Genomic DNA, 23,981 nt, shown 5'->3' on the forward strand with positions numbered 1-23,981 from the left:
GGCCAATCAACCTAACCTGCACATCTTTGGACTTTGGGAGGTAACCGGAGCACACGGAAGAAACCCATGCAGACATGAGGAGGATGTGCAAACTCCATACAGACTGTGACCCAAGCTGGGAATTGAACCCAGGTCCCTGGAGCTGTGAAGCAGCAGTGCTAACCACTGTGTTACCATGCTGCCCATACCACTGTGCTACCGTGCTGCCCATCTTGCCGACTGGAATCACTCATGTCCCTATCAACGGGATCCAGCCTTGATTACCTTGCCAGGATGAGGGAGAATTGGAGGCCATTGAAGCTCCTAGGTGATTGGAGACATGGCTGAGCAGTTTTAAGTTATTGGACGTAAAGAAGAATATTGCAGATGCTAGAATCTGAAACAATAGAAAATGCTGGAAATTCTCAGGAGGTCTGACAGCATTTGTGGAGAGAGAATAAAGCCGACATTTCGAGTCAGGATGACCCTTTGTCAGAACCAGGGTGCCCAACCAGCACCCTGGCACTGCCTACAGGACACATTAACCGTGCTAGTGTCAAACAGGTGGGGCCTAAGTAAGGATGGAGCAATGACAGGGGGAGGGATCTGCAGTGTGGTGGGGAGGAAAATCTGCAAGAGAGAGGCAGGGGTGATGATCGGTGAGGGGATAATTCTGCAGACAGGGATAATCGGTGGGGGTAACTCTGCAGATGGGGAGGAGGGAGGTGTGATTGGTGGGGGGAGGTGGAGCTCAAGCTCTGCAGACGGGTGATCGGCAGAGGAGACTTCTGCATTCAGAGGTGATCGGCGGGGGAGGGGAGGGGGGGTCAGGGAATAGGAATTGGCACAGAGGAGCATTAGTGAGGGAAGGGGTGCCAGGAGATCTTTCAGTGTATTGGGGGATAGGGTGCCTGTGCAATGGGGCCCCAAGTGCTCTTCAGCTGGCTTCACTGGTGAATTTAGGTTCTGTCCCCTCCCCCAACCCCGCCCCCACTGTGGTCTTTTTTTGCACTAAGTGTGGTAAGATTGCGGCTCGTGGCTCATCAGAAAAGACTGGTGTCATTCTCTCTCCGTTTCACACTCATTCGGCACTTAGAATTCTTTTGTAAGATTGTGCCTGTGCAATCTGAACATGATTCATTTTCCTTGACTTGTGATACTATATCCAGTTCCTCAGGACTAGCCTGTTGGCAATCATTGTGACAGCTATCTGCTCCCAATGCTTTTGCATGATCTATAAGGGGCGGGCCTCTTATCCCATGGATGCAGGGCCCCTCTCTTTTCCTATCCACATCCTTAATTAAAGCCTCCAGAGCTGCATCAGAGAACATTGGAGCCCACTCTCTGCCACGTTGTGCCACTGTTGTTTCTTTCTAAAGGAAAATTCTCTGTCAGAATGACTTCCATTCAGGACCTGGTTGGCTTTAAGCAGCACAGGCTAACTTGATCTCATGCAGGCCTCTCACAATTTTGTGCATGCTGTTTAAGCATGCAACCACTCAACAGCCAACCTCAATCATGTAAATGAGCAAGGAACACAAATTTTGAATGCTGCTGATAATGGAAGCCATGGGAAAAGATTAATTGCACATCGTCATCCCTGTGCACATGTTTATAGTTTGTCTGAAGCTGCAGTTTTAACTCTTTTAATTGTTGCTTCTCAGACAAAACTACTGCTAGGCATGTAATGTTATGGGAAGCTTCCTTTCATTGGTCCCTTTATTTTGAAAGCAGCTAAGTAATGGCAACATATTTGCAGTTGAGGGTTACAAAGTAAAAGGCTGATTCTACAAAACATCCAGAAACACTTTCAAGATTTCTATAGACAGATTAATTCCACTCCTGTTGCCAACATATTCTGAGGGATTAAAGCACAAGCAGAGTAGAAATTTGGCACGTACACAGGGATCAACCTGGAGTGTAGTAGACTAAATGAATATTGCAAACTGATTTGTAAGGTCAGATGAGGGTGCATCAGAGTAAATGTACCAAACTGTATAATTATGTGGTTGAGGGAAATATTATTGCAAGGTGTGAAGCAGACTATATTGCTCCAAATGTATTTTACTGCCTGGGCACTTTGCTCAGATGGACCATGGGTGAGTTGCTGGTGGGAAGGGAGACCAATGTATAAACTCCACACCTGCAAAGGAACCTACCCAATTTTCAACCCATTAATTTAAAGGTATGATGCTCCTTTACTGCTATGCTTTACCCCTCTAATTCTGTATGTTTTTGCCTCGTAGATGGGAACAGGAAAATTTACCACATATACACAATATATAAAAATTAACTTCAAATTTCTTTAGAACATTTTGATGAAGCATTTTATATGCAAAAATGTTTAAAGATACCATGATTGTTTATCTCCCAAACTGCTGCCAGCAAGCACATAACAAAACTCAAATTGCTGAGTATGGCAAACATCTTAGAACACAAATGTCATATTTGGCCACTGGCCCAAACATCTGCTGTTTATAGCAATTGATAAACATCGAAGAGAATTAAGACAGAGACATTTTTTTGTTGTCTGCAGAGTGCAGCTTCTGTGTTATAATGAAATAGGTCTGACGGTGCATGCTGTTCCTTCTAGCTTTGATCTTTAAACAGCCTGTGTTAAATAGCTTAGAACTGGCAGGAAAAGCAGACACAACATGTGGAGGTAATGGTTTTGAGTGTGATGACAGAAGGTATTGGAAGGTTGCCAAACTAAAAACAGAGGGAGCATTAGCATGCAGTCAATTTTTATGCATCTCAACACCAAACACAGGTAATCCCTCAAGTAATGGTTAAAATTGCATGTCAATTGGCATTTACCATAGGTCACAACATATCATTTGACCTCTGAAGCCTCCAAAACTACTTCCCAAAATGGGGATCACCTTGTATACCGAATATAAGAATGTGAACGATAGATGTTGGTGTGGGTGATCGCCATTTGAAATAGAAAAATAACAGCATTCAGTACAACTGAAATCAACATGATAGATTTATCAAATATATTAATTCCACTAAGAAATCTTCAACCACACTAAAAACATTTAAACTATCAAGCTTTTGTATTCGGCATCCAATGCAAAGTATCTCATTTTAAGCCAGTTTTAAGCTAATGCACCTAACTTTCAGTGAATTATGTCAACATAGTTAAAAACAAACATCTTGGGTTCAGCAAGTGAATTATTGGACATCTTAGAATGGATTTTTGTATTTCAGTAGGTCAACAAAAACAGTATGTACTCTTAATATTTAAGGTATTTAGCTGCAGAAACAATGTAGGGAAATGTGTGCTTTTAACTGTGTTAACATGCTGAAATACATGCCAGCAGGAGCAATTTAATTGAAAGCTATGTACCTTGGTGGCAGGCCAAAGAATTAATCCCAATTAGTGGAATTGACACTGAACATTCACACTTACAAATTTAAAAATATTAAGATAGAACAGTTTCTAAAAACCTATATACATACATATACCCATTTTCTTTTACGTTTAATGATCTGACCATAAAGAGTTTTCATATATTAAGACAAATACTGCAAACTAAAACAAATTACCTTAAATTCCAATATGTGTAGCCATGGCAACAATAGCTAAGAACAACTGGCAACAGACATGGTTAACAATAATTATTTGTTCTACTATAGGGTCTGGATTTAAATTTGCATAGTTTTATAATAGATAACTTTGTGAAAAGGTTTTTGCACCAAAGATGGAAGATAGTAAGCTTTAAGTTTGTAACACAAAATGGTAGCGAAGAACTGACACTAAGGCCCTTTTGTAACAAGAGCTAATGTGTGAGGCTCAGCAGTCCGGCCAAAAGTTCATTGACTTTTAGCAGGACCAGACAAACCCATCCACAGACATTCAGGCCAGATTATTAGACAGTTACCAAATTCCTGGCTTTCATTAGAACAATTTCAGAGTTAAAAAATTTATACAAGATATAAAAGTTGTGTTCTCAAAATGAGATTAAACACAGGTGACAAGACCCTATTAGCACACGGGAGGGAGGGTATTGAATCTTCCAAATCCCATTTCAAACGGTAGCTCTAGCTAGGTAATTGCATTCACAGAATCCCTACAGTGCAGAAAAAGGCCATCCAGCCCATTGAGCCTGCACAGACAACAATCCCACCCAGGCCCTATCCTCATTACCTCATGTAGTCACCCTGCTAATCCCCTTAACACTAAGGGACAATATTTCAGCATAGCCAATAAACCTAACCTGCATATCTTTGGATTTTGGGAAGAAATCGGAGCACCCGGAGGAAACCCACGCAGACATGGGGAGAACATGCAAACTCCACTCAGACAGTCACTCAAGGCCGGAATTGAACCCAGGTCCCTGGCACTGTGAGGCAGCAGTACAAACCACTGCACCTCCCTAGTGCAAGAGGGAGAACACGCTTTTGTGGAATTCATTCATTCAGGTTTGAAGGTCTTTTGGATATAATAGTATGGTTTCTTCCTTTTGGGTTATTTTATTAAAAATCAAACTACGGAGAAAATGTTTGGGGAATTATACAGATACATGCAATGTTTTAAAAGTGAGAAAGTTTAATTATGTGGATGCACAATTCTTATACATCTAATTCTGTATTATAACTTCAGAATTCTACATTACAAAGAACAAAAAAAATTACAGCACAGGAACAGGCCCTTCGGCCCTCCACACCTGCACCGACCATGCTGTCTATCTTAACTCCTTACCCTTCCAGGGACCATATCCCTCTATTCCCATCCTATTCATGTATTTGTCAAGACGCCCATTAAAAGTCACTATCGTATCTGCTTCCGCTATTTCCCCGGCAGTGAGTTTCAGGCACCCACCAACTTCTGTATAAAAAACTTGGCTCGTACTTCTCTTTTAAACCTTGCCCCTCACACCTTATACCTATGCCCCCAAGTAATTGACTCTTCACCCTGGGAAAAAAACTTCTGACTATCCACTCTGTCCATACCCCTCATAATCTTGTAGACTTCTATCAGGTTGTTCCTCAATCGCTATTGTTCCAGTGAGAACAAACCAAGTTTCTCCAACCTCTCCACATAGCTAATGCCCTCCATACATGCAACATCCTGGTAAATCTTTTCTGTACCCTCTCCAAATCCTCCACATCTTTCTGGTGGTATGGCAACCAGAATTAAACAATATATTCCAAGTATGATCTAACTAAGATTCTATAAAGCTGCAATAGGACTTGCCAATTTTTAAACTCAATGCCCCGACCGATGAAGGCAAGCATGCCTTGTACCTTTTTGACTACCTTCTCACCTGTGTTGCCACTTTCAGTGACCTGTGTACATGTACACCTAGATCCCTCTGCCTATCAATACTCTTAAGGGCTCTGCCATTTACTGATTTTTCCCATCTATATTTGACCTCCTAAAATGCATTACCTCCCATTTGTCCGGATTAAACTCCACCTGCCATCTCTCCGTCCAAGTCTCCAACCGATCTATATCCTGCTGTATCTTTTGACGTTCCTTATCGCTATCCACAATTCCATGAACCTTTGTGTCGTCTACAAACTAACTAATCAAATCACTTACATTTTCCTCCAAATCATTTATATATAGATATATAACAAACAGCAAAGGCCCCAGCACTGATCCCTGAGGAATGCCACTTATCACAGCCCTCAATTGAGAAATGCACCCTTCCACTGCTACTCTCTGTCTTCTATGACTGAGCCAGTTCTGTATCCAGCTTGCCAGCTCACCTCTGATCCTGTGTGACTTCACCTTCTGCACCAGTCTGCCATGAGGGACCTTGTCAAAGGCCTTACCAAAGTCCATATAGACAACATCCACTGCCCTATCCTTATCAATCATTTTTGGCCCTTCCTTGAAAACTCTATCAAATTAGTGAGACACGACCTCCCCTTCGCAAAACCATGTTGCCTTTCACTATTAAGTCCACTTATTTCCATGTGGGAGTAAATCCTGTCTCGAAGAATCCTCTCCAATAATTTCTCTACCACTGACATAAGGCTCACCAGCCTGTAATTAATTACTTGGATAATCCTAGCTGCCCTTCTTAAATAAAGGAGCTACATTGGCTATTCTCCAATCCTCTGGGACCTCCCCTGTAGCCAGTGAGAATACAAAGATTTCTCGCAATGCTCCAGCAACTTCCTCCCTCGCATGTCTCTGTGGTAAATCCCATCAGATCCTGGGGACTTGTCTACCTTAATGTTTCTCAAGAACCCCAATACCTTCTCCTTTTTGATCTCAACATGACCCAAACTACCTACACACCCTTCCTGAGACTCATTATCCAGTCATTCTCTTTGGTGAGTACTGATGCAAAGTACTCGTTTAATACCTTTCCCATTTCCTCTGGCTCCACGCATAGGTTCCCTGCCCTGTCCTTGAGTGGGCTAACCCTCTACCTGGCTACCCTCTTGCTCTTTATATATGTATAAAAAGCCTTGGGATTTTCCTTAATCCTGCTGGCTAATGACTTTCCGTGACCCCTTTCAGCCCTCCTTACTCCTAGCTTAAGTTTCTTTCTACTTTTCTTGTATTCCACACTTGCTTCGCATGTTCCCACCTTTCTAGCCTTGACATATGCTTTCCTTTTCTTTTTGACTAGGCTCACAATGTCTCTTGTTATCGAAGGTTCCCAAAACTTGTCATATTTATCGTTCATACTTCCAGGGATATGCCGGTCCTGAATTGCTATCAACTTAACACTGGAAAGCCTCCCATATGCCACATGTTGATTTGTCCTCAAACATCTGTCCCCAGTCTACATTCTTCCTAATATTATTGTAATTAGCCTTCACCCAATTCAGCACCTTCACTTGAGGACTACACTTTCCTTTATCCATCAGCACCAGTGTGGTCACTGTTTCTGAACTGCTCCCCTACTGAAATGTCGACAGCTTGGCTGGATTCATTCCCCAATACCAGGTCCAGTATGGCCCCTTCTTAGTTGGACTATCTCTATACTGTTTCAAGAAACCCTCCTGGATGCTCCTTACAAACTCTGTCCCATCCAAGCCCCTAGCACTATGTGAGTCCCAGTTAATATGGGGGAAGTTAAAATCTCCCACCACAACAACCCTGTTACTTTTACACCTTGCCAAAATCTGCCTACATATCTGTTTCTCTATTGTTGGCTGTTGAGAGGCCTATAGTAAACCCCCAACATTGTGACAACACCCTCCTATTCCTGAGCTCTACCCATATTGCCTCGCTGTATGAGCCCTCCGAGGTGTCCTCCTGTAGTACAGCTGTGATATTCTACTTAACCAATAGTGCAACTTCCCCACCCCTTTTACATTGCTCTCTATCCTGCCTGAAACATCTATATCCTGGAATGTTAAGCTGCCGATCCTGTCCTTCCCTTAACCAAGTCTCTGTACAACTAATTTCCATTTCTCTGTAAATAAAATTTATTTTAATTTACTATCTGAACAGTCTTGTTTTACACCGTGGGTCTAGTCTGATTTGAACTTTAGAGTTAAAATGAATTACTGGTAAATTGGATTGATTCCAGTTGGGCACTGATCCAAAAATCCTTACAACAGAATTAATTGAGTTCATTCTGCATCACATTGGCTATGACATCATTGTAAGGCTTCTGCTCTAGATCAGATTTAGCACTTTCAGAATCACCTTCCTCTCCAACCATTGAATTGGATATTTCACATTTTTTGAATGATTTGATAACAATTTGTACATTAATAGCATTTCATGACTTGATGACAAAATTACAGAAAAAATAAAGCAGCATGCACATATCTACTCTGTGAAGACTTTTCATCAGCATCCGTCTATTCCATTCTGCACAAACAAGACTCCTCAAATAGCTTGTTGAGCAACACATCCAAAGGTTGAACTATGGACATTCAGACCATCTGGCATAACTGCAATTTGGATGTTAATTCATCACAGGCTTTTCATCCCATCAGCCAAATGCTGTATATTTTGTGCAAGCCATCAGGACACCTATTCCACATATTACTGCTCCATAACTTCCCTTCCTCCTCATCTATCCAACTGCTACCATGGACATGAACAAATAGCACAGAACTTGACTTTTGGCATGGCTTTATGTTTGAAGATTACCAAGGCTTTAATTTTATTCTATCAGCCATACAGGCTCGTACCACTGTGAATCTGATCTTCCATGATTCTCATGACACTGTTTACTGCACTCCACAGTTCAGTTGCTTGACAGATCGAAATTTATGGGCATTTCATCCATGTTGCCAATGTGACATAAGCGCTCGTGTTTTTGCTACTGTCTGATGATGAATCTCTGGAAAATCAACTTTGGCAAAGTACACTTTTGATAGTCTCTTAGCAATCTTGGCTGTCTACCACAACACTAGATCTTTTCATCCCATGAAGTGGCTGCCACCAGGTAGCTATTGTTCTGAAATCTGTGCTGGACTCAGGGTTTGATTTTCCCAAGTTTCTGCATTTCTGGAGATGATGCAACCATCCTAAGGATTTTCAAAGACCTATTCTGATATACTTTCTTACGATCAGGCCAACGGCTAGTCCCTGTTCTGATAGCACATTTGGTCTTGAGTATCTTCTTCAGGGCGCATTCCTTCTTCTTTCATTCCCTCACCAGTTTTTCACTAACATCAAATTCCCTCACTGCTGCACATCTCTTTGACAAGTTAGCAAACGTTATGACTTTTAGCTTGAAACTGACTTTGTATTTCATTATTTTTGCCAAAGGTCATGTTTTTGCCATTTGTCATGCGCAATCTATGTAGGCATGTCTTAAGCCCCCACATCTTGTTGTTAATAGATCCCAAGCACCAACTTATAAAGTGAGAAATAAATGCATTTCTAAGGTGAAAAATTTGAGACTGGCTCCGAATGTGAATATAGCGTTTCTTATAAGGAAGGGGGATCAACTTATACACTGTGTTCTATGGTATGGGTAAAAGCGTAGAATTAGAAAAACATTTAATGTTTTTAAGGAAGGATAAATAAAAAGCTAAAATGAAATATGAACAAATTAACATTTCCTTTGCAGCATACATTTATATTTTCCATCAATAAATCATTGCCATCATTGGATTTCATGAACAGAGATATAATTTATTTTCCTATCATTAGCATGAAATTAAACACGATAATAGGATATTGACTTACGTGGGTTAATTATACCATAATTGTTATGGTTCAATTAAGAAAACTGAAACATAAAGCCTCCAACTAAATTATTGAAGCTGCATTAGAATACAACAGAATTCATTAGTAACTGATATCCACAAGATTTAAATGACTGAACCTGGCCAGAAGCCTTAAATTGATCAATCACTATAATTCTAATTCTTACAATGTATGTTTTACTGTTTCTGCTTTTAACTAAAATAATCTAAATCCAAAACATCTGTCAACAAATTCTAGCTCAGATTTCTGGATTGGATTGGTAGGAATTAAACTGATCTTCGTCTGCCCGCATTAACAATTCTTGTACTGTACAACAATAGATTTTTTATATTATTCATTCTTGGGATATGGGCATTGGTGGAAAGGCTAACATTCATTGTCCATACCTAACTGCACTCAAGAAGGTGTGACTTCTTGTTGAATGGCTGGAGTCCAAAGTGCTCCAACAGTGATACTTACAAATTAGTGATTGCTGCACCGAAGAGTTACTATTGGATGGACATGACTTATACCCAGCCAGTTTTATTGCCCGTGCAACTTTTATTTTGACAAAAATCAGGCGGAGTTTTAATGGGCAGCCAGATTCACTATTGTGTACTTTAAATTCATGTCAGAGAATTAACTGGAATATTCAGTGTGAAAATGTGCACTCATTACCAATTTAAAAATCACAGCTGGGAAAGAGGCCACCCAGACCACTCTGGTGCTTACTCCCTAAAAGGGGAATAATCCAAATCCCAAATGCCTGCTCATTTCCTTATGCCCTCCCCCCCAGATTTCCTTCAACTATTTAACCTTCTTTTAAATGTGAATGTTGCCTCTGCTTCGATCACTATCATATGCTGTAGCCTCAAAAGTTGGTAAATATGTTTCTCGTTTCGCTGGAATCTTTTTTGTGGACAAAATGGAGTCCTAAACCTATGAAACATGTGACAGGAATGGCCATCTGGAGGAAAAGGGATGACTGCCACCTAAATTGTTCCCTGGTGTTCAGTAAGATGCCTGCAAGGCACTTTGGTGGTGAGCAGTAACCTAACAGCGGTCAGCTTATTAGGATTAAACAAGTCATTGCAGATGACTTTGAGTCCTACTTGTAAGGGTTTAATCATCTTTTACTGTTCATTCGAAGTTGGATATTCGAAAAGGAATATTAACACATCAGGAGACTTTTGGCACAAATTGTCAAGACCTTAATGATATTTATTGTGAAAATTCCCTGAGAACTTCACCCAGTTATTCTACCTCATTGGGCAGCTTATAGGAGTCCCCAGGAAAAAAGGAAGTGCTTGGTCATGGGCACCTTGCAATGGATCCCTTTTGGTTGGCAGACAAAATGGGAGAGGATAAGGTCAGGCAGAGCAGCAACAGCTACTGCAGAAGAGAAGAACAGATCGATACCTAGCTTGTAGGGAGAGATACAGCACAATTCTCCTCCTCTGGACAACTTGTGTGGAGCTAGTCATCTCTCTGTGCAGCCACAGCACCTCAAGCATTCTCCTTCTTCACCTCCATCTCTTTCTCTTCCTTCAATAAGCTGTATCCTTCCAGGATGTCATGCCTGTCAAGGTCCACACCACTCTTGAGGACCAATTTATGGTAAGTGTAGCAGATCACTGGAATGAACAAGACATTTGCAGGATTATATTGCAGGGTGCCACATGACTAATTTAGGCATCGGAATTGGATCTTCAGAAGCCCAATGGCTTGCTCAATTGTTGTTCAACTGAAAGCTTTGGTTCTATTATCATCATGCCTCTGTCTTGAGCTCTCTTCAGGGATGTGTTGCTATCTCTGGCCATCTCCTTCTGGATATCTTTTGTTCCCTTGAAACTATCGATAGAGCTTGAGATTGGAATGAAGAGCTACAACAGGCAGGTCTGGCAGAGGTTGAAGGAATCATGGCAGCTGCTGGGAAAATGAATACATGTATACAGGAAGCTTTTAGAAAATAAACATTGTTAGGAATACTCAGTTCAGTAGTGTGCAGCTGCTTACAAGATGCTGCCGAGGTCCACAGTTGAGCATTGGAAGGTACCAGAAACAAAGATGTTCCAGGCCACAGTGACATTGCTGGCTACTGGCAGGTCATGGTGAGCAGTGCTGAGAGACCTTCAGTCATGAGGGAACAGGTCTCTACCTGAAAAGTTGCAGTCTCCAGCAGCATTGGTTTTTGATCATCGCAAGGTAGTTCCTTTTCACCAGTAGATCCTACGCTGAAAATATGGTTTCTGTGCCTTTCTTGCTCCTCGTCCCCTTTCTCTCCCCTCTGTTGTCCAGGAATCTGCACTTACTGCAGAGGTTGTTGCTCCACATTACCATTGGACCCCAAATCGCAGGGTCCTGCTCCCATTGCTAGCTGCTGCCTTCCTTGTATCTGGTGGTCCAGGATTGGTTGGAAGCCTTTTCCACCTTCTCTTATAGACCCATGATGCCAAGAGGGTGGCAAACTCTTGCCGTGTATAAGCCCTTACTTACCACTGCCACCACAAGCAGTGTTGAACCAATAGTACCTGTGTGCCAAAGGATGAGCCCCTCTCTGCAACTTTCATCTTTTCCAGGGGCTCACCAAATTCCTTGGGGCCCACCTAATCCCTTGGGGTGGTCTTGACAGGCTGCCTGCTGTGAGTCCATTCACCTGGTATGGCCCAGGCAGCACATACAGCCTACGTGCCATCAAAGTCAGAACATGTCCCTCAGGGAGCACCGAATACTTCATTTAACAATCTAAACTGCTGTTATTAATGCACTGGGCAGGATCTTGGGGTTGCCCTATCCCTATTTAATTTGTTCATGGGATGTGGGTGTTGCTAGCTGGGCCAGCACTTATTGTCCATCCCTGAGGACATTGAAGAGTCAACCACATTGCTGTGGGTGTGGAACCACATGTTGGCCTGATCAGGTAAGGATGTCAGATTTCCTTCCCTAAAGACACTAGTGAACCAGATGGTTTTTTGCAACAATCAGCAATGGTTTCATGGTCATCATTAGACTTTTAATCCCAGATTTTTATTGAATTAAAATTTCACCATTTGCCGTGGTGGAATTTGAACCCAGATCTCCAGAGCATTACCTTGGGACTCTGGATTATTAGTCCAGTAACAATACTACTAAACCACAGTAGACTACAGACTCCTCCTGCCCTTGTGAAACTCACTGGCACAGGAAGGGTACTAGGAGACCAGCGTGATAATTGGTGTTGGTATTTTCGTCCCCCATCTGCTTCCACTCCTGGAATGCCTGAAAATTCAGTAACTTGAGGCTGCCTCTAAATTTCTGTAGGGTTTTTCAAATTATTTTGTGGGTTATGAGCATCATCGGCTAGGACGGCATTTATTATTCATCCTTAACTGCCCTTGAGAAGGGGGAAAAGACAGAGAGAGAGCAAGGGAAACAGAGGGGAAAGAGACAAAAATGAATAAGGAAAAATGGAGGAAAAGATCAAGAAGAAAGGCAAAAAAGAAACATGAACCAAGATATGAAGGAAAGGGTGAAGAAATGCATAATATAGAGAATTAAACATATGAAAGAGGAAAAACAAAGAAAATAAGGGAACAAGAGAAGGACTAAAAAGGTGAAAGAGAAAGGGGAGAGAATCATAGCATCCTTACAGTGCAGAAGGCCATCTGGCCCATCGATTCTTGTCATGATGTGGGGATGCAGGCGTTGGACTGGGGTAAACACAGTAAGAAGTCTCACAACACCAGATTAAAGTCCAATCAATTTATTTGCTAGTAAACTCACAAGCTGTCGGGGTTTGCCTCTTTGTCAGGTGAAACTGACGAAGGGGCAAACCCCGAAATAAATTGGTTGGACTTTAACCTGGTGTTGTGAGACTTCTTACCATTGATTCTCACCAACTCTAAGAGAGTACCTTACCCAGGCTCCTTCCCTGCAACCCACACATTTACCATAGCTAATCCATCTAATCTAGACATCTTGGGACACTAAGGAGCAAGCTAGCATGGCCAATCCATCAAACCTGCACATCTTTGGAGTGTGGAAGGAAACCGGAGCACCCGGAGGAAACCCACACAGATATGGGGAGAATGAGCAAACTTCACATAGACAGACACCCAAGGCCAGAAATCAAGTCAGGCCCCTGGTGCTGTGAAGCAGTGCTAACCACTGTGCCGCCCCATGAAAACAGAGGAAGGAAGAAATGGGAAGAAGTTGCACAAGAAGAATGGCAAGGGAGCAAAGCAACCTTTTTTTGTTGACTGTAAACAATGTCACTGGAGAGGAATGTGCAACAAAAATATCCTATATTTTTTGTCTGCTTTGTGAAGATGCTGGACATCAAATTTCTTTGCTATTTTCTGCTGTTTGTTCTTGAATTGCTGCCAATCAGAAATTCCGCATCTTGAATATCCACAGGGATTGTCCTGCTGTTATGTCTTAACTTGTAAGATATCCTTTAAGACAATCATTTCACTATTTTCCAATTTCACACACACCCTAAGGACTGGATTGGCTTTTTTTTTCATTTTACAAACAAGTTTCTCTCACTTGTATTTGAGTAATCATCAATTCCCTCAGATTTATTCACATTTTAAGAGCTTTGAAACTGGATGATTAATCGTTAACCTGCTGAGTTGATAGATCCTATTCGGCCTAAATTAGTATTTGCCTGGTCTCTTTCTTGCTAGTTAATGATGTTGTGCTTCATGTACATGTATGCAAGCCAGCTATACCATCTTGATTTATTTTTTTGTAGCAGCAATGGCAGTCTGAGCTTAGCAAATCAATTTGCTTTTCTCATTTCCTTACTATTTCCACAAACTAACTGTCTGAATGCAAAACAATGTACTCGGATTTGCACAGCTCTTCTGCAGGTAGGATCATTGCAATATATAGAAGCTGACCTCCTCTTCGTGTCTGGAAGATACTTTAAGCCATCTCAATAAGAGAAATTAAGGAGCTAACCATTTTCATAATATTTTCAACTGTTTTGAATGTCCTGTACAAGGGTACAAAATCTAATCTTTTGAGGAATAACCTCAAATCTCAGAACAGTTTAAAAAGACAGTGACTAATGACCTGTATACATTGTTACATGAAGCTTTTACCATTTCTTCCTGGGGCACTCATTTGGAAAGTTGAACATGTATGAATGGTTATTAAATCACCAAATTAAATCTTCTCCACCCCCATGAGGCTGATGCACTGGTTATTGTTCTGTAACATACTACAGCATCTAATATCTCAATTGCATTCGCAACACTTTGCTGAACAACGAGAATGCTTGTGACTTGAGGGTTAATTGCCGATCTGCTCTATTATTAGATCTTTTTTTTCATAAATTAGTATTTGCTTTCAATCTATTATACTGAAATTGAAATGGGCAGGCTGGCTAACCGAGTTAGGATGACATTGGCACCAAGGGTAGAGCTCACTGAGGTATTTTAATGAACTGACTTTTAAAGAAGCAAACTACATAAATTCCCAATCAATAATATTTATAACTTAATGCTAGCAGAAACCAGACTCTCAAATAAATTTGCAATCCCACACGCGCCACCACAGAACATTCTGTTCCACTTTCTTTAAATTCCAATCCGACACTCAGGTCATTGCTAATATAGTGGGCACCAACTAGGGCCTGAATTCTCAGGAAGGCAAACGCTCAGCGCCCCTCACCCTGAAAGTCAGCGGGAATGCATTTCTGCCTACTGCCCTTTTACCCTTAACACCAGTTGGCAGCATTCCATTCTCACTTGACCTAAGTTCTACTTTGTACAGCTGTAGGCAAATCAAACTGGCTTTCCAGCCCCTCCAAGCGCAATGCTGAGATCGCTGGAAGAGATACTGCTGCAGTGTCCCTCAGCCGACGTCTGCACTTCATCTAAGTACGTTGGATCCTGAGACTTAGGTTCAGAATAGTAGAGGGTGTCCAGGGGAAGATCGGAGTGTTGGACATAGGCTGAAGCTGGGGGATGGGGGAGGGCTCAACCTCCCTGGTCCCTGAGAGGAGAGAGCCCCAGTCTGAAGGAGCCTTCCAAATGAGGTGTCTCGCCATCTTCCCATCTGAGAGAGAGAGTGAAAACCTTTTCAGTTTCCTACTCTCAGTGATTGGGTGCCTGTTAGCCTAAAAATTGAGGCTAAATGGGAAAAGGCCATTAAGTGGCCACCTAAGGGTCTTAACACAGGCCTGGGTGGTTTCCCATTTGAGGCCCTGCCTGCTCCACTGTAAAATTGTATCAGAGACAGGGTGGGTGGGATCCCAGAGGGAATCCCGACCATTGTACTGTTCTGTTTTGCGCACCCCATCCTCTCAAAGCCTCAGAACCCAATGATTGCACAGTATAAAATTCTGGCCTAGATTTTTGACATCTGCCAATGATGTCAACTGTTAAGAACAGTTTGGAATGACTCTCCCTCCTTTTATTGCCCCTTGATAAAGTAAGAATTGTGTACGACGAGAACCTCAAATATGAATCGTACCACTTCATGGCACAGTGCACAAAATTAAGGGTATTGTTAGATGGTATCAAAATGTAATAATTAATTTACTTACGTAGTATCTTTTAATGTACAGAGGCACCCAAAGCACATCACAAAGTACTAGGGAAAAACAGAGATGGAGCTAAACGAAAGAAAGGACAGCCTTGAAGCTACCCGTGCAGTGGTTTGGATAGGATCAGGGTTGTAGAAATTACAACACAGTGGGAGATTGCAGAGAAGGACAAAACCAATCTACAATAAGATTATGGGTGCAAGGGTATTGGTCGTAACTAACTGGCCATTCTGGAAGTCAAAGCAGAGTCACTGAGTGGTTGAGTCCATCAGGCAGAGGGCAGGGGGTAGTGAAGTTAGTGAGAGTGGAGGATAGGATAGCTTAGTTTATTATTCTTGAAGAAACAAAAAAGTGTGCCCTAATAAACCTGTCAGGGAATGTTGAGGGAGGAACAGAGGATATCTATGGGCTTGTTCAATGAAAGTTCAAACACTTATGCTTAGAACATGAAAATTATGAACCTGCCAGTTTTCTTCATCCACTCAAGGAAAGCTCCATCCTAAGTTATCACTGCCAAAAACTGACTGAACTCACTGCAGTTCAGTGTAGCAACTTCAAGTATCAGGAAGATAAATGGAGTCCGCACATCCGGTTTCCTCCCACAGTCTGAAAGATGTGCTGGTTAGGTACATTGACCATGCTGGACTCTCCCTCAGTGTACCCGAACAGGGGCCAGAGCATGGCAGCTAAGGGATTTTCACAATAACTTCATTGCAATGTTAAATGTAAGCCTACTTGTGGCATTAATAAAAAACAAGTTGAATCTATAGCCCTTGGATTATAAAGTGAATGCAATTACTAGTAGATTAATCAAGGTCACGAACGTACATCCATTTTCAAGCAATTGTGTATGAGTGCAAGAACAGGTCAATGCCAGGAAATTAAAAATCCCTTGCCTTTTAAATCAACTTTAAGAAAACAAAACAAAGGAAAAACAGCACATTGCTTAACAATTAAATCAAGAGCACTTGATGAACCATACTGTGAATGATCAACTTGTGACCGATGAACTTTTCTCAGCATGCAGATGCACAATATGCAAATTAACAGTACTTGTATGGTCATCAACTTAGAGATTTGGACATAATTCCATCAAGCAGAAAATCCATTAAAGATTGCAGAATAGTTACACCAGGCAACCTCATTCAATTGCTGGGAGGATTTGTTTACTCAGTATATTTCTCACAGACCAACATTTTGCAAGATGTTCGTGACTGGGTCTGATAGATATGTAGCCATGGCTTGATAGAAAGCACTTTAATCCTCTTAAACATTCTAGCGTGCCAACATAGTTGTGCCAAATATACAACACTCCTAATTGTTAAAGAGCACGGAAAGAGTAAAGGCAAAACTTCTTATTCAAAGTTCTCTCCCTTCTTAGACAAGGGACATCAACTATTGTTTCTGCTTGAGACTACCTTGAGAATCACTTTCTTTAGCTATGTACATGACTTTTATCTCTTACTTCTTTTATAAAGACAAGAATACAAATTAAGATGGGACAAAAGAAGGTTTAATTTTGTAGAAGTTGAAAATAATTGTGGCAAAAGTAACAGCAGGCTCTGGGAGATGATATTCCGGTATCCCAACTAACAGATGACATCTTGGTCACAGAGCACTTAAAGGAAGAGCTTGAGTTTGGCAATGTAAAAGAAAATAACACCATGATCCAGGAGCATACAGGACTGTGTCTGGGTCTATATTACGAGAAGTCAGAAGACCTGGCAGCACCAAGGTGAATCTTGATGTCTGGGAGCATTGAGGGGTGTGGTAGGGTGATTTCTGTGGCAGAATTTAATGTCCTTCTCCATGATAAGTTTAGAGGTGAATTTAATCAGACAAGGAGGATGATAGGTAGAGACTCTGCCACCTTCCCACCTCCAGCCCGGAAAAGTCAATGGTGGCTGGGTGGTAGGAATAATGGTAGGAAGGACTATTACTTACGTGGTGAAAAACTGCAGCAGGCGATGGTGCAGAGGGACCTCGGGGTCCTTGTGCATGAGTTGCAAAAACCCAGCCTGCAGGTGCAGCAGGTGGTCAGGAAGGCGAATGGGATGCTGGCCTTCATAGCGAGGGGGATTGAATATAAAAGTAGGGAGGTCTTGCTGCAGCTGTATAGGGCACTGATGAGGCTGCAGCTGGAGTACTATGTGCAGTTTTGGTCGCCGCACTTACGCAAGGATATTTTGGCCTTGGAGGGAGTGCAGAGGAGGTTTACTAGGCTGATGCCGGAGTTGAGGGGGTTGAGCTATGAGGAGAGGCTGAATAAACTAGGCTTGTACTCGTTAGAGTTTAGAAGGATGAGGGGAGATCTCATTGAGACATATAAGATGATGAATGGGATGGATAGGATAGAGGTGGAGAGGCTCTTCCCACTCAGAAAGGACAGTAGGACTAGGGGGCACAGCCTCAAGATAAAGGGGGGGGGCGGTTTAGAACGGAGTTGAGGAGGAACTTCTTCACTCAAAGGGTGGTGAATCTCTGGAATTCTCTTAAGTGGTGGAGGCTGCCTCGCTAAATATTTTTAAGACGCGGGTTGATGGGTTTTTGATAAGCGAGGGGATTAAGGGTTATGGGGAGAGGGCGGGAAAGTGGAACTGCACCACGACAGATTAGCCATGATCTTATTGAATGGCGGGGCAGGCTCCAAGGGCTAGATGGCCTACTCCTGCTCCTATTTCTTATGTTCTTATGCCCCTAAGTTGGCATTTATTTCTCACTTATGATCTTCATCCTGCTATCACACATATTCACCAACAACAGATTGGGGATTTGCTCTGCAGGAAGCTCGGAAAGGAAACCCTGTTGGGTTTGTTTGTGGCCTTCTGAAGTGAGGGGGCAGGGGAACTCATTGCCAGATACTTACTGTCTGGTTGAGGGATCTAGCATCAGGAAGGGAGGCTCGCTAACAGCCAATCACCAGCCCTTGTTGCCAAAACCTCTTCCCATCCTTGCTCTTACTGCTGAACCCCTCACATCCTTTCACCCAATTCCCTCCTGCAATCACTTATCTTTGGCCTGGGATCGGCAATACCAAGTCTTGGATGGGAGTCATACTAGCAGCAGCCACCGCTCACAGGTGGCATTGTTGTTCAATACAGCTTCTAACCTTTGATTGGCTGGCAGCTCACTGCAAGTGGGACATCCATGCCTGGCTTCCCTGGTACTGGGGAAGGTTTGCCACTGTCCAGTTAAATGTCTGAGTGGTACTTAATTTGGCAGGCCTTCCCTAAAAGAGACAGTATGGAGCTCTCGCCAGCTCTCCGACTGGTGGATGAGTCCCCATTATCTCTAATAAATACAGCTCTGGAGATCAATATTGAATGGGAAGAGTCCATAGTAGAATCTGGATCAGTCTACACCTTGCTGTCAAATGCTGTTCTTAGACTATTGTTCAGCTGGTCTTGCCTCAGAGTGAAGGTTGTGAATTCAATTCCCTTCTTCTGGATGACATGTTAAACACATCCCCACCCTTTCAGATGGATGTCAAAGATCCAATGGCACTATTTTGAAGGAGAATTATCCCCATGTCCTGACAAATACTTATCACAAATCAACGTCACAAAAAAAATCCGATCTGTTATAATGAAAGATTATACCATCGGCAATTTAGTAATGGAACACGATTATTCACAGTCCATTGTCTCATGGATCTCCTCAATCTGCAGTACCTTAATGCTGTTAAGCAGAAAACATCATCAATGTGGTATGATAATATTATGCTATGTAATGTGGTAATATTGTGCTATTAATATATTTTATATTTAAGGGAGGAACTGCTTTAAGTGGCCATGTTTTGTTACAAGCAGTCGGTTTGTTTGAGGGAATGCCGCAGATGCTGAGAAAACATAATACTTAGTCATTTTAGCCATGTAAGTGTTTATTTAACAGAAATCTTGATGAGCTTTAGTTTACCAAAGAAGAGATCCCTTGAGGCATTTTCTTGATTAAAGTAATGGAAAAGTGAATTAGCTATTCAGGGTCATATATTCATGTGGTATTGGGTTAATGGGAGGAGCTAGGTTTGTGGCTGAGGAAACAGCTTTCTGAGTTCAGTTGCTGGAGAGGGTTGTTTAAAGATAAAAGCCTACAAGCAGCTCTGTCTCTTTCTCTCTAGAAAATCACTCTGGGAGATCCAAAGCTGTTAGCCCAAGTCAAAGTGCCTGGATTTGCTAACTATTTATAAAGAGGGGTTTAAGTCAATAAAATAAATATTGCTTGATTGGAACTGAATACTACGAAGTTAGAAATTAGAGTTTGTTCCACTTCATGTCTAAAGATTGTTCAACAATAAGGAGTTAAATTGTTTAATTTTGTTAGAGGTATCTTTAAACTATGTCATAAATAAAGTTTGTTCTGATGAAGATCCGTAATTTGTCAGCGGTATCACTCTTAAGGTGATTCCTCACACTTATACCAAAATAGAAAAATTGTTGTCTGGTTTCTGGTCTGGCACCCTAACAACAGGGCTAATTGATTTCAACAAAACATTTGACTGTCTAGATCATGACATTGTTATCAATAATCTCTTCAATTAGGAGTGAGCCTATCACGTGTACACTGGATCTCACTGATTTTCTAAACAATAGACATCAATGTGTTCAATTCAAATCAAGTACTTCCAAATGGATAACACTACATGCTGGGGTTTCACAAAGAATTATTGAGGCCCGATTGCATTGTTTATTGCATTGTCAAAATGTATGTATTGATTAACGATAAATATGTGGATGAACTGACCCTCTTGGAGTAATCAAGGCACCTCACCTGCGAGAGGCAATTACTTTGTTGAGTGATTCACTGTCGTCCATTCGTGTGAAATTGAACCTTCAGAATTGCAATGCTTTGGAATTGCATTACATGGGAAACCTTCCTGAATCACTCCCTTCAACAATATAGATGATGCTGAGATTGCACAACAAGTGTGTATTAAACTGTTAGGAATCTACAATCCAAGTGATCGCAAACGAATTTACCTAGTATCTGAAATGATTGAGAGAGAAAATGGAAGTCTTCATAAGCTCCATCTTCTCAAGCATCACAATATATCTCAAACTGTCCTATTCGTGAGTTCAATAATTACACAAGGCCTATTGTCAAACACACAGCAGTGGTTTGGAAAGCTGGACTTGCAAAAGAGCAAATCACCATGCTTAAAATCATTTAGAATCAACCACTGAAATTGATACCAGGTAATGCGTACCAAAGCTACTCTGACAATCAAAAGACTTGTTGAATGGCAGAAAGGACTCTTCTAGACTTTGGAAGAAAACACTTGAATCACACTTTCCATTACTACTAGTGCAAAGTGTGCTTGAACACTCTTGTTGCTAAGAGTTCACTAATTCTGAAATTGATAGAGCTTAATTGGAAAATTAATTTCGTAATTCAAAGAGTTCAACTAAACAGAATGCTAATAATCTGATGATTTAATACATATAGGTAAAGTGAAAAGTGTTTTGAATGACATATACTGTCCTCCGTCTATTAAAAGATAAATACATTTTTTGTACCTGTCAGAATCCCATTTTTTTCTTGCGGTTCTTGCCAGCTGACTTTCAAAGAAGTGTCAAGTATTTCCGTAAAACTCAAGTGTCCCACAGCTCCCGGGCCTGCAGAAGTTTTAAATGTGATAGTTAGAGACAATGGCTGACTTCTGTGTTTGCAATGGGTAAACCATGAAGAACAGTGGGTTACTGCAAAAAGAAAAACACTGTGGAACACAAGGTTACATAATCCCTCAAAAATGGGCTGTGTTCTCCCTATATCACGAGGTTGTTTCAAATAAACCATTTCTTATAGTGTCACTTATCCTATTTGTCCTTCTAATGTAACTAATAGACATTTTTAAATGCCAATCTTGGGAACAAACAAAATTACTGCTGCAACCTTTTCATGTATGGCACAAGACATTCCATCTATTTTATTTTCCTTGCATTGTACAAGTGCTAGATTGAGCCATAGAACAGTACGTTGTCAAGAATGACTTCTATATTTAAGTAATGAACTTGGATTTGTCTTGCTCGAATTGGGTATTCTGCAGTCTGTAGTGAAGGGTGACTAGAACTCAATTCACAATGGAATAGTTGGGGGTTAATGATCCAAGAGTGCCTGTCACATAAACATTTCAGCTGTATATTAATTTTTTTTAAACTTTTTTATAATAACTAGTTTGATTTAAACCAAATTATCCTATACTGGCAATTGGTGAAAGTAATTTGTCTGGGATCGCACTGCAGTTTTCAATTTATTTTAGCCCTCGTATTTCCTTCACCTGCAAGATAAATCTTTTTTAAACACATCCACTTTGACTGTCAGTGCATGCTATTTCAGAAATAGAACAGCTCCAATGGTAAATGGATGTAAATCAAGAAATGGATAAGAAAACAAAGCTTTGAACTGCAATATTATCAACAAGTGTTAAAACAGATAAACAACTCAAAAAAAACAGCAAAAAAAAGAGTAAAAGGAATGATCATGGGAATAGTGAGCTCAGAAACAAGATGTACAAATCCCTAAAGGGTATTTTAAATTGGAGTGGGGGGATGCCTGGAGTATTGTACTGGAGAAAAGGAAAATACGTGACTGAAATTCACAAGGTGCAAATGAAAGCAAAACTTTGGAGCAAGTCTCTCTGACTGCATGGATTTCTGCTTCAGAATTTTATTGCAGAAACCAAATGTGCACAAACAACTGCAAGCACAAATTATAACAATCATTTTACAAAACACAATTCTACAGTTCTATGGTTATCTAGTTTTACACTTATGAATCTTTGTCTTCTCTATCCAAATGAATGTGTCTTTTAATTTTCCCCAATTAATTGAATAGCAAAGTTAAAATATGGACCTCCTGTCATAGTCAAAAAGAGGCACCAGTGTATATAGCCTGAGATGGCACAATGACCAGATGGAGCATTGGAACTCTAATTAGAAGAAATAATCGAGCTGCCTTGATCGTGTCTTCACTCTCGAGACAATGCTAATTGCACCATATTGATCAGAATGTGCCAGGTTTGACTCACATTCTGATGTGACGAATCGAGGGTTTTTCCATACTAGATACTATATATGCTTAAAAGCTTTGAAATGTTATTGAGGGTCTGCCTTAGGACCATTATCCTTTTGCTCTAGGTATGAATATGACTGTCCATTTTGGATTATGCTGAGTTGAGTAGAGGTAGTAGTAAAACAGTTTAATGTATAAAGTCAGAGCCTGTGGAGTCAGGAAATAAGTAACAGAACAGATGGACATGGCTAAAGGACAAAAAGGAGAGTGCAGGGATAAAGGGTAGCTATTTAAAGTGACAGAAGGTGAAAATGGAGTCCCACAAGGATCAATGCTTGGATCACAGTTGTTCATGATTTATACAAATAATTTAGACCTAATTTCTAAATTTATGGATAGACAACACGATCTGCAAACACATATTTGCATGATGAGCATACAATTGGCAATGAATTTCAATGTAGGTAAGTGCGAGATATTACTTCTCGGCAAGACTTTTTGGCAAGAAAAGAAAGGAAATCAAATATTATTTGAAAAGTGTCAATCTAATGGGTAGAGGAGCAAAGTGATCTTGGGTATACAAGAGCATAAGTCACTAAAAGCAGATTAACCAAGTAAAAAAAAACCAATCACCAGGGATCAATTGATGGATGGATCAATTGAAAAGTTGAGAAGTTATGCTAAACCTGTATCAAATCCTGGCTAGACCACATTTGCCATAATGTATTCAATTTTGGTTACCATAATATAAAAAAGATATAGCGGCACTGAAGAAGCTCAAAAAAGATTTACACAGATAACATCAGAACTGTAACATCATACCCATCTCAAAAGAATGAACAAGTTTGGCCTCTTTTTCTTCAAAGGTGAAAGCTGAGAGGTGACCTAATAGGGTCCTTCAAACTATGGAGACTTTTGATGGAGGAGGCACAGTGATACCCCTCACTGAGGAGCAGTTAGATCAGAGACAACTAATACAAGATTGTAAACAAGACCTCAATAGCAAATCAGAAGAAACTTCATATTCAGAGTGTTGAGAATGTAGAATTCACTATCTTACTGAGTAGATGAGGCAAATAGCTCAGATGCAATTAAGGGAAAGCTACATGAGCATATGAGGGAGAATGGAATAGAAGGTTAAGCCGAACAGAATTCAATGAGGAAGGCTGGGAAGAGGCTGAAGTGGAGTATGAATGTGGAGATGGACTAGTTAGACCAAAGGGACTGTTTCTATGCAGTATATTCCTGTAGTTAGTTAAGTGCTGATTTGATTTTGAATTATTATTGTCACATGTATTAGAACACAGTGAAAATTATTGTTTTTTGCATGCTATA

At 41.0% G+C, this 23,981-nt stretch overlaps 1 protein-coding gene across 1 annotated transcript in view; it reads right to left on the minus strand.

The window, feature by feature from the left end:
• The window catches only part of sdk1a (sidekick cell adhesion molecule 1a), an 815,932-nt gene that overhangs the window by 148,840 nt on the left and 643,111 nt on the right, over nt 1-23,981 (minus strand). Inside the window, exon 20 of the mRNA XM_080206403.1 lies at nt 21,152-21,250. Coding sequence (XP_080062529.1) covers nt 21,152-21,250 — 99 coding nt within the window. The remainder of the gene's footprint in view (nt 1-21,151; nt 21,251-23,981) is intronic.

This window comes from Carcharhinus amblyrhynchos, chromosome 18 (assembly GCF_965287045.1).
Source record: "Carcharhinus amblyrhynchos chromosome 18, sCarAmb.v2.hapA, whole genome shotgun sequence".
Classification (NCBI taxonomy): domain Eukaryota; kingdom Metazoa; phylum Chordata; class Chondrichthyes; order Carcharhiniformes; family Carcharhinidae; genus Carcharhinus; species Carcharhinus amblyrhynchos.